Raw genomic sequence first — 17,401 nt, 5'->3', positions numbered from 1 at the left:
CATTCCTTTCGAGCCGTTCGATCGCTCCTGTTCAAACAGTTTATTTAGCGTTTACTTCTCTCGTATGAATATTAAACAAAATCCCTAAATTAACGAACAAAAAACCCCTTTTTCCTTCGCTCCTAACTCTCACTACTCTTCCCGCGGCGTCATCTTAAACTTGAGCGCACCCTCGGGCGCGTACATGAACGTCACCTCGTACTTGAGCGGTTTGTGGTGGTACTCGAGCTTGAACGAGCGCAGCAGCTTCGCCAGCAGTATCTGCATCTCCAGATCGGCAAACCGTCGGCCGAGACACATGCGCGCCCCGTACCCGTACGGCAGGGAGGCGAACGGGTGCAGCTGATCGCCCGAACCGCCCTGGGCCGGCTTCAGCCACCGTTCCGGCTTGAACCGTTGCGCATCGGACACGTACTCCTCCATCGTGCCGAGGACTAGATTCGGAAACACGCACTGGACCTGCAAGACAAAAAAACACGAAATATAAGACAAAAATCGTTCCAAAGAATTCTCTTTTTGGGTCGTTGTGCTCTAGCTTACCCCTTTCGGAATTCGGTAGCCACAGATGACGGTGTCCTCCTGCAGGGTGCGCCCATTGCCGATGACGGTGCTGTACACTCGCAGCACCTCCTTGATAAATGCCTTCAGGTAGTGGGCCTGATCGAGCAGCTGGATCGTGAGCGGTGTCTTCGGGTCGGGCATGAGCCGCTTCAGCTCTTCGTACAGCTTCTGCTGCTCGGCTGGCCGGGTGGCGAGTTGGTAGAGAATCGAACAGACAGCCATCGAAATCTACAAAATTGGAAAGAAAATTCGAAAAATATCAATTTTGTTTTGGAAGCTGTCAAAATGAAGTTTGCGCAAATTACGCTAGAGGGCGCTGCTGCGTGTACGGTTAACACTTAACCAGTGAGCGCGTCACGCTTACCGTATCGATTCCAACCAGTATCAAATCAAGCGCCATCACAACGGCCAGCTTCTCGTCGTTTTCGCTCTTGATGACACGCTCCAGCAGCGAAGGTTCGCCGTCTAGTGCACGGCCTTCGTTCAGCTTCATCCGCTGCGTTGCATTCTTGATGTACTTCATGCAAACTCTGCAACCAACACACTCTCATTAGTTCTCTCTATCTCTTTCTCTCCAACTCTCCCATCACACTCCCAAAATACTCACTTGACGAAGTAGTCCATGTTGCTGACGTACTTGTACCAGACGGGCGTCGGGAAGTAGCGCCAGTACGGTGCCTTCAGCTCGAGCGTGGCCACATTGCGCAGCGCATACTTGGCCGCATTGATGATTTGCTGCGGTTCCGATTTCGGGTCCAGATTCGGCTCCAAACACCCGAGCCGGGTATCGAGCGCCACCAGCCCAATGCACTCCAACGACCATTTGTGGATCTCGTTGTCGAAATCGTCGGGCAGCTCTTTGCGATCGTCCAGCAGCTGCTGGCACCGGTCGATGAACTCTTCCGTCACCTGCTCGAGCGGGGACACGTACCGCCGGACGGTGGACAGCTGCAGGACCGGTTTTTGGACGCGGGAGCGAAACTCACGCCATGGTTCACCGTGACTAGACAACAACAAAAAAGGGAGCGTCAGATTAGACTGCCGGGAGACGGAACTCGGTCAAGAGGGTGATGATAATGCCAATCAGAGTTTAAGCTACTTTTAGGATAGTATTTCAGAGGAAAATCGTTTCCCACGGCTGGGTAGGTGTGCATTAATCCAAGCGAAACGTTAGCCCTAGAGGCCTAATTAAGGCAAAGACTAAGTCACTCATCCGGTCATAAAGCATCTAGATTTCACTACAATTAATCGTGTGCTTTAATTATACACATAGACAACATTCAACCACTATTGCATCATTTCCTTTTGCTATTCCACAACAACAACAAAAAACAACACCTCAAGTACTTACACTCCAACGACACCGGGAAGATCGCCGAAGAAGTCTTTCCTCAGCTCACTCTTGTACTTCACGAGGCTGGGCATCGAGGGTCGGAACGGTGTTGGGCCCTCATTACGGTACACCTGTGTAGAGTGGCAAAGATGTCACACCCATTAACAAACTCCCCCCCTTCACTTCCATTCCTTCGCCGGCCCTTACCTTCTCGATTTCGTCACAGTCGTACACGAACAGCAGATCCGGGCGGCCGATCAATCCACCGAGCCGTACGATGCGGCCGTAGTCGCGGTGCAGCAGGAACGATATCATCGCCACATCCGATATCTTGTACTGGCCGATGATGGGGAAAACACTGCAGAAATTGAAGAAGAAGAAGAAGAAAAGTGTGGTGAAAACAATGTGTAAAACTCCTATCCAAAAAACGAGCCCTTTTCGTAGCGATGTTTGTTCGCCCCGCTGCGTGCTGTAAAAGGCGTGCATGGTGTGGTTGGAATTGGCAAGGCGCTTTGTACACGGTGTAAGTAATAGCAACGGCACACCATTGGCTTCTGATTCAATGTTTCGATGAGCTCGGGTAGGTGGTGTTGTGGCTAAGCTAATGAGCCGTTAAACCATGTGGGAGTAGTTGGAAAGAGTAAGATACGCCGCGGTCAGAATTGGCATTGTTTGCAATACATCAAACAATTTTGTTTTCGGTTTTGACAGCGTGAAACAAGTGGAAACATTGTCGGTATTTGGCAAGCTGAAACAGCCGGCGAGCTGTGTGATGTAAGCTGTTTTGATGGAAAGCAAACAGAATTTACTTTTGTTAAGCGTTGTGTCAGATGATCGACATCAATTGAGTTGCAATCGATGATTGATGTTGCTGAATTTTATTCTTTAGCGTGTAAAGCAACAAGGACCCAGTATCAACAGAGAAGATGAATAGTATTGAAAAGGAAGAGCACAATGAGCTTTAAAAAAACCTCCCAAACAATAATTTATTTTTTGTTCTTGTACCTTAATTGCATGGTAATTTGTTGATTAAGGTGCGATTTTTTCAAGGTTGTGTTTATCGGCAAATTCAATCTAATTAACTTTTAATGGATGCGAAGCGACGCGTGCCGTGTGTTTAAGCTAGATCGAGACAAAAAAAAACCATGGACAAAACTGTATTAATCATCCCGAGTGTTGTTATTTTGACAAAGATTGGTTGTTGTTTTACAGTTAATTACATTTTTTTCCATTTTTGGGAAGCGATATTTGGCCTCGTATGGTCAGAAAATGCTTTGAAATAAACATTGATTTTACAAAGAAAAGTTTGTTTTAATGGGTTTCAGGCTTAAAGCATTTGCAATGAAGATGTTGAGATCCTGCGAGAAGATAGTGACGTCAGTAGAGTAACATCCACTGAATGATAATGTTAAGTTAGATAAAGTAAGTAGTAAAGTAATTAAATAATAAACCTACTCCAAACTTAAACTTCAAATTAGCAAATTATCATCAAATGAATGGAAAAAGAACTTAACTATTATAGGGGTTTTCGAGGTTCTAATAGTTTTGAGACATGTTATTGACTCTTTCTACCGGGAAATGGGCTTTATGTGTAAGTAATTGGACTCTATAGGACCTTTTTGGGACAAATCCAACAGGAATTTCTCAAAGACAAATCCTCAAAGATAAATTCTTAAAGAGCCTGTTCTAAAAGTGTGCTATAGAGTCCTATTTCCATTATATAAAGTTAATTTTCCATATGAAAAAGTCAAAAAAGTGTCTTATAACTATTAGAACCTTTGAAACCCTCTGTCATCTATATGTTAATGCTATTACATGAATGTTCACCTCAACATATTAGAACACTAATATGAGAAGATTTGTATTGCAATTAATCAAAACTCTTCACCCCTCCAAAACTGTCATCGAATTCAAATTTATATCGACAAAAAACCACCATCGGGATTACAACCATGCTGATGATAATGCAAATTCATGCGACTCAAACTGGGGTCAAACAACCCCTCGCGTGCTTGAAGAGTGCCAAAAGTTCCGTTCCTTCAACCGGTAAATTGCGTAACGCACTGGCAGCATCCAATTTATCATTAACGCCACAATCGATAGGCGAGGGGGACAATATGACGAGTTCTATGATTAGAAGCTATTAATCACAATGTTTGAATGTTTGCCCGTTTGTCAGAAAGGAGACAGAGACTGAAGAAATGTTGTTGCTTTTCACGTGTTTCATCAAAACAGTCATTTTGAATATTTCACTTTAATTTCAACACATTTTTCAGCGACTAAGTTGGTTTTCTCTTATATAATTGTCCTTTAACATGCGTCATAAGATCGTGGTTTTAAAATTGTGTTCTTCCCACAGCTCTTTTATTGACGCATGTACAAATACCACCCTAGATCTGTTTTGCAGACGGAACGTATTTTGACGTCAATTCCCAAGCCACACCACAAAATACCAATGCTCCCATCGATGCTAAACCTGTTTGTACCATCGCCCGAATAGCACACATAGAGAGAGAGACACATATTACTTACCGCCAGGTGTTGCCCAGTATTGGCAGCGGTTTCGGTCCGGGCACTTCCGAGTAGGGCCGCGCATCTTCCAGCCGGATTGTGTTGCGTGCACTGCTGCTACTACTGCTGGCCGTCGTCTGTGCACCGTCTGTTCCGACGTTCAATGCCTCGACCATGTGCGGACAGGAGGCGGTAGAGTGTGTGTATCGGATCGGGCGGTCTGTGCTGCTGCAACGGGTCTGCTGCTGCTGCTGCTGTCGCTGAAGCTGCACGGCCGTCCTTGGTTGAGCGATCGTACGCACCGCAGTCAGCTCACGTATCAACCGTTGCCGGGTGTGGTTCATTGTGGTTGCTTTTGTCACTAAAAGTCACTAAACGAACTCTGTTTCCTTTCACACTGTAATGTCTTTTGGGTGGAAACGGATCCACACTCCACGCGTTTTGCTAGTTTGCCCCGTCGACGCCTTCTCGATGTGAGGAGCTGAAAGCGAGATTGTCTAATCGTTAACGAAAACCAAAGTGGAGTGGCGAAACATTGTTTGAAACTGGTTTGACAGGCTCGGCATGATAGTGACCGGTGTAAGACCACCTATCGATTGCCAAGTTCAGTTTAGGGCATTCTTCTTGTGGAGAGACAATGTTTCCCAAAACGATTTTTTATTCAAAAGCATAAAGCTGGAATTTGAAGGGCCACAACGTGAAGATGATTGTGTGTTTTAAGCTGGCTAACCTTGGACTATGCTCACAAAATTGTAATTAAAAATCGTTAAATCGTGTCCCATAAAATATAATGTCTCGTCGAAGCATATCTGACGCTACCATGGCGATAATGATCACTAATTGATAAGCATACAGTATCATAAGTTCACACACTTCAATAAACATCAGAGATTTGTTTAGCTTATTCGAAAAGAGAGAGAGAGAGATTATGGCTTAACCTTGGAAGACTGCAGGATTTAAGACTTTAAGTACTAAAATCTGTGAAAAGCTCCCTGCCAATATATCAAAAGCCCAGAAGATAGTTCAGACGAAGTATTTAAGTGGTCTTATCAATCCACAACGAGATCTAGAAACCATTCTGAGTGTACTGGGACGACCTAGAGATGATCTATTGGATAGACGATTTGGCTCCAACAAGGCTGAATGGGTTAGATTAGTACTATTACTACTACTAGGCTCAGATCTCATTGTAGATCCTGCATGATCGTGTAGGCCGTCAAGCCAAAAAGAGGAATTTATGATTGAGTTGGTTAATGTCCTAATTCCCATATTTTCAACCCAAAATGTTCTTCTCCAGACTAGTAGTATTCCAAGTCTTTTGAAGAATTGGTATACAATATACAAACTAGCCTACTTTGATAGTTCCAGATAGATCATGATCGATTTCTGAGGTTTTAGGTACAGATATGTCTACCATTAGATAACCCAACTGTCTTGGAGGATGTCGATCATGAAGATCATATCATCCATGTATTACAAGATCATCTGTTATGAGAAACATACAGGAGTTCTACAAGTTCTTAGAGATCTATAGGGTCATCATCTATCTCCAAGTTAGTATGTTAACCATTTCAAACGCTTAAAACATCCACTATCATTATCATATTTTAAACAATTATTAACTAAAGTGTGTTTCTTTGAACAAAACTTTACCTATTAGAAAACTTAAATCAATTTCATTGCTTTCCCGGTTTGCTTCACCTATTTCTAAACCACTGAAGAAAGAGAGAGTGAGACACCGTTCCTAGTGTGTGTGTGTAAATGTGTGATAAAATTCGAAAACGCAACATAGTGCGATATCGCGCGCGCTCGCGCGCTGATATCCATAGCCAATCAAAAGCTTCGGCTGTGGAGCATCGCAATGAAGGTTTCCACACACACAATTCGTAGCTTTCACCGACGCAACAGCAACACACCGGCGCGCCGCCCCACAAACACACACATGCGCTTGGTGATCGCATTTTTGCAAGGGCCTACGGGGTGAACCAGTATCACCAAAAGCGGCAAAAACACACAAAGTAGCTTCAATTTAATTATAAACGTACGATTCAAAAAAGAGGTACTAAAGTAGGGCACGAATTTTGCCTCCATGCGTGTATGTTTGTAGAACCATTGATGAGACGGGTTGGGAGATTTCTGGTGTGGCAAAAAGGGGGAAAACGGATAAAGTTTCCTTTCGGTTAAGCATCAGCTTCTGTGTTGAGCAACGCAAACGTGGCGCTTGATTTGCGCACGATCGTGCCATTCCCAAGGCACGAGAGATCAACCACCACCGTTGCATCATGTTGCATGTTGAAAGAGGGTCGATTGAAAGAATTCTTTGGGCTCCAGCAAGTGCTTAAGAAATCACGCTCCAGCAGGCTTATGGCAAGCTGCACACGGCGGCAACTGTGCTGTGTGCAGCTCGAAGATTACACATTCGCCGTTTGCCTTTTCGATTAGCTCAAGGTTAACTAGCCAAGCTCGAACGAACGGACCCCGAACAGCATCAACCGGTTCCAAACAACTTCAGGCCGGTGCAGAGGACTACTTTTGAAGAGAGGCAGAGATGTCGTTGCCATCGCGCACGACCACGGTTAATACAGGTGGAGAAGTTGCAAATATGTTAAGACACACGGTGTAAGGTGTCATTGTTTTCACCAATTGATGTGTGTACGCAACACTAAAAAAAAGAAGGGTGAAACAATTGGATGGTACGGTAAAGGTTTTGTGCTGTGCACACAACACACCATCATTACCGCGAGACGCGGTGAAGGCCATCGTCACTCCAGCACCGGTGACAATCAGTGGTGAAGGGTTTTTATGCGTATGAAAGTAATTCCACGGCTTTTGTCAAGCCAATGGATTGATGAAGCCCTATGAAGTGTGTGTGTGTGTGTGTGTGTGTGTGTGTGTAGGTAAAAAATGGCTTCTTCAAGCCAGACAATGGTTACAAAGTTGCATAAATGAAGCCATCGGATCGCTTGAGAGGCGTTTGAAATTGATATGGGAGACAGTATACTAATTAGATAGTTTGCATATTAGGTCAGATATTATACAACATTGGGAGTTTATCAGCTTTTTCAGCAGTACCAGCAGTGTAAAGCTTAATTCAAAGACATCTACAACTTTAAATCTATGTCTTTAAATAGGTGAAGTGTTAAATATCTATTAAAAATTGAATATAAAACAATTATAACTATTACAACAATCCTTTCGTTGATTCCAACACTCAATCGTATGCCTCTTTTCTCTGTCAATTGTCAATCAATTTGCAAAAAGGAAAATCGAATCAAATCGTCTTGTGCAACCTTGAAAATGTTCTCACTCGTTTCCCCTTTTCGTTGTTATTTAAACAGCTTTTTTTTGCAAATTCACAGTCATTGTACGAGCTACGGTCATCAGCCCATCAGTAGCCTGCTGCAGAGGTGTGAATTGGTTCGGTCAACAGTATGCAAATCTCCAAGCCTTCCAAGCTGTCTCTGGAGAGCATGCGAACTTGACACGGTGCAAGGCGAAGGCTCTACAAACCAAAACAGATCAGTCTCACACAAGCTCCCCCTACGCTGAAGAACGCATACGGGTAAAGGAAACTTCAAACCACTATCACACATACACCACAGCAAAGTCTGCGGAAAGTGAATTCAAATTTTGGGTTTCACTTTTTCGAGCAAGTGATCGGTCGGCTGCCACGTCGTAGCGGGTTCATCTTCTTCGGATTTCAAAAAAAAAAAAGGGGGTTGTGTTGGAGATTTCACCACGCCAAGCCATGACGTTGCGTTGGCCACGCGATACCCTCCCAATGGGTGTAGATTGTTTGATCGGTCAGCAGCATCCACCTGAGCGTGGCGACGGTTCAAGGCATTGGCATACGGCAAACAAACCCCATGCGATCCCTCTCCCCTTCTCTGCCAAGATGGCGTGGAATGTGTGTCCGTTTAGGGTGTGTTCTCCGAACGGGGTCTCCCATTTCTTGGTCGCTCATTCTCACAAAGCGGTTTGGTCATTTGCACGCACTATTCGTAGTCGTAGCTTTGCAATAATTTCACACTGTAATGAACCGCACTGAAACTACGTGCACCGTCGTAACACAGTTGTGTACTTTGACACGAAAACCTTGACCTCGGCAGTTTCACGAACAACTGTAGGGAAACGAGTTTTCGCCCGTACTAACACACACCACACACAATGGCCCTTGTTCGCGTGACATAATCCAGCTTAAACGCTCGATGCCACCATCAGCTTCCCCCAATCCACCCAATCCATTTCGAGGTCAATGAAGATGAAGAAATTCGACTCGGTCCCCACCAGATTCGATGCAAGAGCGTGGCGTCGTTCGCCTTTTGGTGGAATAAACCGGACACAACAAGGGAGCCACGCGAAACGACTCTGCCAGCACACGCACTCTTTTTGATCTGAATTTCTCTTCCATTCCCCGGTAAAGTGGGGTGAGCAAAAAGACACACACACACACACACACTGGGAGGGACACACTTACAGCACTGTGGCAGCGAGAGAAACGATCGCGAAACTATTCCGACGGCGAGTGACTTCAACGATCGAACGCACGGGAAACACTGACGATGGGAGCGCGCGAACTGATCGTGTTGAGCCGTTACGATCATGATTCCCCCAAACGGAGCGCGGATGACGTAGCCACGTTTTGTGAGTGTGTGTGTTGTACGTTATTTGGCCCCATTGCGTTTGGGGCGGACGAGAGAATCGCGAGTATACGGTAAGGGCTGAGAGAGAGAGAGCCAGCATACGCGAAAAGAGAGTCTACTATTTGAAAGGTGTTAACCCTTGGGATGTAGTGTAAGATTATCTACAAATTGCGCAGAGCTATTTTGAAGGCAAAAAAAACTTATAAAACATGAAAGTCATTAAAGAAATTGTAAAAAATGTTTCTTTTTTTACTAAAACATAAAAAAGTGTTAATATAAAAAAGGAAAAATGAAAAATATCAAAACAATGAAAATATTTTGCAAAAACGAATAGACAGAAATGACACTAGCACACACACAACTCTGTTTATATCATATTACGGGTTTTTTTCTTTATTTCCACTTTTCACTGTCGAATCTATTTAATGTTTATCTCATACTTTTTTTCTCTCCTTCTGTTCATATTTCCATTTGTTTCCTTTTCTTTTCAATTCTGTTTTTACGCTTTCCTATTACTTGTGTGTATAAATACAGTATTACTAGAAAAAATGCTACCAATTTTAGGCTTACTCACACACATCCACGTGTCGTCGTAGCACAAACAAATTGTTTTGCTTGGTGGTTGTTGTGCTCTCCTCCCCCTTTTTCGTCTTTTTATCCTTGAGTTTTCGAGTTTTCCATTTGTTTGTTGTTTTGTTTCCTTTTGTGCTTTTGATATTTTGTGTGATTCCGTTTTTATTCACTGAGTTTTTGTGTGGTTCGTTTCGAGAGAAAAAAAAATCGAGGTTTTCGCATGATGGGAGATTAGGAATATTGTTTCTTACACCTAAAAAATGGTAAAACAATCGCAAAGTTAGTTTCTGTTCCTCAGCTAGATAATATAGCTTCTTTCTGTGCTCGCGCGATGCGATAGATGTACTCTGTATCTTTGGGATAAAGACAAAATAAACTGTTTTTTTGTTAACTATTGGTTTTGTTTTACAACAAGTGGTAAGAAATTGTGTAAGAAATCATCCGTCTGCATTCAATTTTTCTACTCAACTTCCAAAGCTTGTTCCACCCCTCAATCGTGTGTGCTTAGTTGGAATGAAATGAGTGCTTTTCAGATGCATTGATGATGAAAATGAATTTGTTTATACCCTACAGAAACCTTAAGTCCGTATTCGCGCTAGAGTTGAAAGGTGGTGGAGAGGAAATGGCGAGTCCTCCTCGTCGACCTAATGAATATGGGGATAGCGATGAATCGACGCAAAGCATGTACCAGACGGGGATCTATATTCGACTGGGGAAATGATGAGTAGCACGGTGCCACATCGTCTAAACATCCTCAAAGAAAAGGATGATAATGGTTCGTGTAAATTCGCTGCATTGATGATAGGATATTCGATTCTGTGGCATGTGTATGTGTAGTAAATGTGTTGAAAATGGGGTGACTGTGCTTTTGAGATGTACACTTAACCCTGCCTAGGAGTACAATTTATTTCCTACTTACTCATCCACTCATACTGCTTTCTAGCTATTACTGGGTGTGATTGTGATGTACACAGGCGGGGTGATGTGATTACGGTGTGATTTTTCTTTTTTCTTCTACCACTATTCGTTTGGTATTTGTTTTACAATTTCCTTTACGGTGAAACATGAAACAAAACCGCCTTCCTCTCGTCCGCCTTTTTGAGTGTAAAAAAACGTTCAAAAATGTTGCAGCACACCTACATACATAGTGAAGTGTTTTACATACGGGTTTACATAGAGAGAGGGAGTGAGACGGTTGCTAATGAGAGGTGATTAAAGCACACTCTAATGTGTTCGTTCTGTCTGCTGCTGGTTTTTTGTTTTTCATACGAGTGACACTTACTATACATACAGATGAAACAATGTACAACGAGAGATGACCACGATTTGGTGGTGGCGTTGATATTTGAAACAAAACTTGACGAAAACACAACGTAAGCACATAATGTACACGGTGTGTAGTATCTAGCCTAGCAGAAGAATGGCCGTTAGGAACTGTTTCCAAACTGATCGCTCTTTACTCTACAAAACGCCTCTGGAGCGCTCCAACCTTATTATATGGCAGTACCGAGTGTACGATGAAGTGGCATGTAAAATTGATCCCTGTCGTTCGTTTGTGTGTGTATGTGTATATAGGTTTGAGTTTGTTGTTGCGTGATATCGTGTTATGAAGCTTTCACTGGCACTTCACCTACAGCAACAAGCGTCTAGCTGAAACGCAAACTATTGGGTTGAGTTTCGTTTTCTCGTTTAAACTAATCGCACTTTGCAATAAAGAAAACGAATCACTGGGCCTATCAGTTTTTGGTTTACGATACGATGTTTTACGATGGAAACGAGCACGTTATGTGTTTCAATTACGGCAACATAATCCATTTGTGCGTGTTGTACTTTTAGATGGAATATTGGTTTTCTCTCTCTGCGCTAGAGCTTATACTACATCTATAGACACATAATGAATGAAATTGAACTAATACAGACGAAAAAACGAAAACATAAAAACACAAATCATCATCTTCGGTCTCTTCAGTTTCGGGGGTTCATATTTACAATCTGAAGTATGTCTGCCAGTCGCTAACCTAATAAGAGAGCCGTTTCCGAAATGGAAAGTGATTACACACGAGAGCAGACAGAAACGGGCTTTCCATCGACCCTTCCCTTGGTCAGAATAATTCATACGTTAGTCCTAGCCTACCGACCGAGCAACTACTGGTTGCTATAAAAGTTTTGTCCGTGCCGTGGTCGCTTAAATGCGAAATATATTTTCCCTAATTCGCTCAACCGGCCGCAGGTGAGACGTTTCACCCCCATTCGGAGTGGTATTTTTAGATGTGATTTTGTGTAGGTCGTTTCGCGATACAATTAGGAGAGCGGGTTAGTCGTCCTTAATGAGTAGGTTTAATAAATTAATGTGAGTTATACGAATGCAGTTATACACTTGGGGACCACTGGGTGACATTGTCACTCCAGCGTACCGCATTATCATCTCGATTACCAATTATCCTTTACCGGAGTTGCTGCGTTAAAGTAATTGTAATACTAATCATAATGCCTACCCTGCACGTGCCAGACGCAACACGCTCAGTCGATCGTGCATGATGATCTCGCACCTTCCGTTTTCCGTACGATCCACGTTCATTCGCTCGTGTTCACACACTCTTTCATTCACTCACTCAAACGCACGCCACACATTCACACCAAAATTAAAAGTAGTAATGACTAAACAGTTTTGATCACGCGTTTTGCACCGCCATTTTTCCCTGGCAGGACCAAGAAGCATACAAAACAGAAGGAGAAGCAATCTAGCACTCAAACTCGTTCGCCGTGATTGCGCTCAGATCCTTCATCAGGCCCTCGAGGTTGGCCATCTCCTGGTTGAGCTCCTCGGTCGAGGTGGACGGCGCCAGCCGCTGGATTTCGTCGTTCGAGTGTGCCACTACCGGGCCGCTCTGCAGCCGGTTGGTCAGCGAACCGGACGAGAGCGAGGGCTTCTTGTAGGGCGATGAGTTCTGCGGGCGTATCGTGACGGCAGGCGTTGGTGCTACAAAATAACGCAGGAGAAGCATAGTTAGTTTCTGTGGTTTGTAATTTCTACTTTCGTTCAACGGCGATACTCACTGCCATGCTTGCCCTGGCCGCTGATGATCGATGTGGATGCGGGCGGTGCTGGTACGCTGAAGCTTTTCAGCGGGTGTCCCTGCCCCCGTTTCGGAGCATCCACCGCTATACCTTGGGCGTAGGTAACGTTCGGGCTGGAGAATGAAATTAGCTCATTAGTTCCAAAAACCGTTTGCACAATATTCAAGAAACTCACCTATAACTACTGTCGTAAGTGTAGGGATTTTCGGGCGTTTGAGCGAGCGGATTTGCGGGCGGCAGCTGTGGCGGCTGCTGGAGAAGGTTTTGTTGTGACAGTGTCTGCTGCTCCATCGCTATATGGGGCCGGGCGGCCATGCTGTACTGTGTGCGTGGGTACTGCGGTCGCTCCATCGTCGAGCTGAGTGATGTCGTGTTTCCTGTGAGAGAGTAAACAAAGAAACAAAACTCGTTACAAACTAGTGATGGGAGAAATGAAGTTTTGGTCGGAATGGATTTCCGACGAGCTCCAATTTTTTGTAGAATTCATTTCGGATAGTAGGTCCGAATCAGTTTCCGGAATCGGCTCCAGAATCAGCTCCGGAAACGGCTCCGGAATCACAATCAACTCCGGATAGTAGGACCAGATACAATTTCCCGAATCGGTTCCGGAGCCAACTCCGATTCCGGACCTGATTCTGAAGCCGATTCCGGAAACTGATTCGGACCTAAGTTGATTCCAATTCCGGAGCCGTTTTTGACTGCTGTTCCGATTACGGATCGGAGTCGGCTCTGGAACCAGCTCCAGAACCTACTCCGGAATCGGCTCCGGAATCTACTTCGGATTCGATTCCGGAATTGGAATCGGAATTGGAGTCAGCTCCGGAATCTACTCTGAAATCGGAATCGGATTCGGCTCCGGAATCTACTCTGAAATCGGAATCGGATTCAGCTCCGGATTCGATTCCGGATTCGAAATCGGAATCAGAACCGGGTCCGGGATCGATATCGATTGTAGAATTGAAATCAGCTCCGAAATTGATTCAGAACATAGTATCGGAACCGGGCAGTATCGGAACCGATTCCGAGCTTCCAGCACTATTACAAACCATCCATCCGCATTTAAGAAACATTCCAACAAACTCACCATTATACCCAGGCACGTAGCTTCGCTTGTCCAGCGAGTTAGTGACGTGCGTGATCGGCGTTTCGCTATCGTAATCGTGCCCACCGCCGACGGACCGGGGCAGCGTCATCGTACCGCTGCTCGACGCACCGCCATCGACCGAGCCGGGCGTCGTCCCGTGGTTGCCGCCCTTGTCCATGTTCTTCAGCTCCATCTGATCGTGATGAATCCAGAGGTCGGGTGGTTTAATGATGCCCGCGTTATTCTTCTGATAGCTTTTCTTCGCATGCTCGGGCGTACCCTCCGGACCCTTGCTGCGGCACTTCATTACCGATATTCCGATGATCACCAGGCAGCCCAGTATCGCGAAGCCGGTGGTCACGTAGATCAGCTCCATCGAGAACGACCGGTCCAGCGTCAGGTTGCCGCTCGATTCGAGCTCGGCACCCGTCTTCAGCGACACCATCGCGGAGAACGGGCCTAACCCTTTGGAGTGGCGCGTCTGCACCTTGAAGTAGTACGTCGTGTGCGGTTCGAGGTGGAGAATTTCGGCCGACGTGTGCTCGCCGGTGGTGGATTCGATGTTCCAATCGCGATCCCGCTTGGTGTTGTCCGTGGTGTACAGGACCTGGTAGCCCGCGATCGGTCCACTGACGTGGCGCGGGGAAAGCCAGCTTAGGAGGGCCGTGAGAGGGTTGCGCGGATCGAACGTCACCTGCAGATCGCGCGGCGGTGAGACGGGCGATGCGGGCTGGGTTGAGTTCAGCACCGACATGGACCAGGCCGATTGGCGGTGTCCCTTCACCACCTTCACGGCAAACTCGTACTGTGTGTTGGGGCGCAGATCGCCGATCATGGAGCTCAGCACGCTCGTGTTGTGGTAGCGGTAGCGGTTCGACCCGTTCGGGCTGTACCGCACGACGTAGTGCCGATTGTCCGACACGTGCTGGCTTTTGCTGAGCGTCGTGTCCGTCCAGTACACGACGATGGACGTGCCGGACATGGGGATGGCACGCAGTCCGACCGGCACTTCCAGCGGCGTTGGTGCTTCGATCGGAGCGTCTTCCCGGGTGCGCACCGTGTCGTACTTGGGCGCACCGTCGCCCATTGCGTTGCGAGCGCGCAACGAAATCACGTACTCGCTGTTCGGTTCCAGGTTGGGTATTTCGAAGTAGCGCATTCGCTCCTCAATCTCCGCAGTGTCCTCGTCCGGGATGCCTTTGCCCCAGCCCAAGATGTAGCTGCGCACCTTAATCTCTTGGTGGACCGGCGGGCCCCATGTGACCGTAATATTGTCCGCTCCAGGGCGAGCTGCGTAAAAAGGAAAAAAGAGAAAGAATTAATCACAAGATTGGGAAAATATTTACAGCATCCAACAGAGACATACTTTTCAGCCACGCCGGCTGTCCCGGCACTTGCGATTCGTCCAGATCGTTCTCGTACGTCTCGATGTGGTGCCACTCGGTGAACGGCCCGGTGCCGTTGATTGTCATCGCCGCTATCTTCACCTGGTAGGCGGACATCTTGTCCAGCTCCTTCAGTATGTAGTACCGCACGTTGGCCGGTGTCGTCTCCACCTGCAGCGGCTTCTTGTTCTTCCGGTACTTGATCTTGTAGCCCGTGATCTGCCCATTGCGATCCTCGAGCGCCGGCGGTTCCCAGCGTATCGCGACCGACGTCGAGCTGGTCGTTTCGAGCGTCACATTCGCCGGCGGTTCCGACGGTGTGGACGAGTACGTCTTCACGTCAATCTCGTGCGAGGGATCGCCCATACCGGCCTGATTGAACGGCACCACGTACATCGTGTACTTCGTGTACGGGCGCAGCTCGTTAAGGATCGCCTCCGTGGTGGTCGTGTCCGCGTACATCTCCGTCATACCGTTGTCCGTTTCGGCGTAGTACACCCGGTACTTCGTTATCATGCCGTTCGTTATCGCCGGCGGATCCCACTGCAGGTGGATGTCCTTCTCGGTGATGGCGTACCCGCGCAGATTCTGCGGCGCCCCGGCAATGTTCTCCTCGGACAGTGTGCGCACCTCCAGCGTTTCCGACGACTCGCCCGGCCCATGGTTGCTGTTGCCCACCACGCGGAAGTGATAGTTTTTGCCCGGCTGCAGCGATTGGATGTTGATTTCCTGCTCGTCGCGCGATTTCGTCGTCATTTTGCGCTCCCTGGTGAAGGGAAGAAACATTGAATTTTCCCTCTTCCGATGATTAATGCCAAAAAAAATCGCTTACCTATCGCTCGTGTGCATGCGGTAGTACACGGAGTAGGAGATAACCTCGTCCGGGTTTTTGGCCGGCTCCAGCCAGCTCAGCGTAATGAAGCGCGACTGCACGATCTGGGCCTGGAGGGTGCGCGGCGGCCCCGGCAGCGGTGCCGCAAACTTCCCACTCCCGTCTACGTACGATGATTTCGAGTATTTCCGCGTGACAGCGTTAAGGGGAGACTTGGGATTAGAGAAATGGCCAACCATCTCGGCGCCGTCCTCCCGGGACCGGGACCCGGTCAGCGTTTGGTACAGCTTGTTCGGGTCCTCGTTCGGTCGCAGCGGGTAGATTTTACCCTCCTCCTCCTCATCGTCTTCGTCCTCGTCCTCATCGTCCTCGTCCTCGTCGTCGTCGTCCCCGTCATGGTCACTGTCAAGCATGCGGTCGTGATCGGCATAGTCATCGTTCGTGTACTTTGGGCGTGCCTTGGTGCGCGACACCAGGCTGTCCAGTACCGATTTCGACAGCTTCGGATCGGACTGCAGCAGCAGCGGCGACTTTTCGTACGATTTCGTTTTCGATTGCGTCTGCTGAAACTTTTTGCCCTTGTGCCGTTTCGGCAGTCCTGTTCCCAGATCGGCCCCAGACACACACACACACACAAGAGAGTTTGTCATGGAGTGGAGTTATTTCGGTCGAGTTGTGTCGATCGTACACAGGGGGGGGGGGGGGGGGGGGGTGATAGATGAGGGGTGAGTCGGGTCATGGATCAATGGCGAGCAGCGGAATCATGCAGTAGAGATAGTTGTATCACATGCAGTTCGAATGTTGGGCCGTACACCAATACACACGAAATAAGTGAACGTAACGAGCATCCCGAAGGAGACACGTGACGGGGTAAATCGGTAACAAGTCACGTAACGGAAAATAAATTGCAAACAGCACAGCAAGGGGGGAAAGAGTTTGAATGGTATATACAGAAGCGCGCACACACACATAGACAAGCATCAATAAGACAGATAGGACATGAATGGAGCAGACCCGAGGATGGGGCGAGGGATTAGGGGATGAAGACAGCAATGATAGCAAACAACGAAACGTTAGAGAGCAAACCAGTCCCGTACCAGCAACACAATCATGCACGAAGAACCGGGGAAGAAAATCGTTTGCATGCAAAGTCATCCACAAATGGGCAAAACGGTAATAAATCATAATCAACAAGAGTATCGGGGCCGTCGTCATCGTCGTCGTCGGTGGTGGTGGTGGTGGTGGTGGTCGTTGTTGTTTTGTGGGAGGGCGACCAACGAAAAAGACCGATTCCCATTCGAAAGACGAACAGAAGACCACAAACAGGGCAAAAACAGAAACCAAAGAAAACGTCCCACAGAACGGAAGATAATCGAAATCGATAGCCGTATTTGTTGGATG

At 46.9% G+C, this 17,401-nt stretch overlaps 2 protein-coding genes across 7 annotated transcripts in view; both read right to left on the bottom strand.

The window, feature by feature from the left end:
- Positions 1-25: 25 nt before the first annotated feature.
- On the bottom strand, positions 26-8,995 carry LOC120895310 (probable cytochrome P450 301a1, mitochondrial). Of its 4 annotated transcripts, XM_040298540.1 has the most exons (9): positions 8,883-8,923; positions 6,059-6,120; positions 4,427-4,886; positions 2,102-2,252; positions 1,913-2,025; positions 1,169-1,564; positions 926-1,091; positions 541-789; positions 26-459 (listed from the first exon to the last, which is right to left on the bottom strand). In XM_040298540.1, exons 3-9 carry the CDS (start codon positions 4,747-4,749, stop codon positions 133-135), a joined length of 1,725 nt encoding a protein of 574 aa, XP_040154474.1. In that variant the 5' UTR covers positions 4,750-4,886; positions 6,059-6,120; positions 8,883-8,923; the 3' UTR covers positions 26-132. The 4 variants fall into 4 exon arrangements, with proteins under 4 accessions (XP_040154474.1, XP_040154472.1, XP_040154473.1 ...); XM_040298538.1 differs by lacking the exon at positions 6,059-6,120 and having other exon boundaries at positions 8,883-8,995; XM_040298539.1 differs by lacking the exon at positions 6,059-6,120 and having other exon boundaries at positions 4,427-4,902; positions 8,883-8,954.
- Positions 8,996-9,410: 415 nt separating this feature from the next.
- LOC120893415 (neogenin) overlaps positions 9,411-17,401 on the bottom strand; it is a 114,944-nt gene continuing 106,953 nt past the window's right edge. The window contains exons 5-11 of one of the 3 annotated variants that reach the window (XM_040295271.1): positions 16,001-16,598; positions 15,150-15,934; positions 14,094-15,073; positions 13,784-13,976; positions 12,875-13,076; positions 12,679-12,812; positions 9,411-12,601 (exon numbers count right to left, since the gene is read on the bottom strand). In XM_040295271.1, coding sequence (XP_040151205.1) covers positions 12,363-12,601; positions 12,679-12,812; positions 12,875-13,076; positions 13,784-13,976; positions 14,094-15,073; positions 15,150-15,934; positions 16,001-16,598 — 3,131 coding nt within the window. In that variant the 3' untranslated portion in view covers positions 9,411-12,362. Of the gene's footprint in view, positions 12,602-12,678; positions 12,813-12,874; positions 13,077-13,783; positions 15,074-15,149; positions 15,935-16,000; positions 16,599-17,401 lie in introns of all 3 variants that reach the window. The other 2 variants (XM_040295270.1, XM_040295272.1) reach the window with 2 other exon arrangements.

This window comes from Anopheles arabiensis, chromosome 2 (genome assembly GCF_016920715.1).
Source record: "Anopheles arabiensis isolate DONGOLA chromosome 2, AaraD3, whole genome shotgun sequence".
Classification (NCBI taxonomy): domain Eukaryota; kingdom Metazoa; phylum Arthropoda; class Insecta; order Diptera; family Culicidae; genus Anopheles; species Anopheles arabiensis.
The sequence above is the reverse complement of the archived record's forward strand: the minus strand, read 5'-3'. Positions and strand labels throughout refer to the sequence as shown.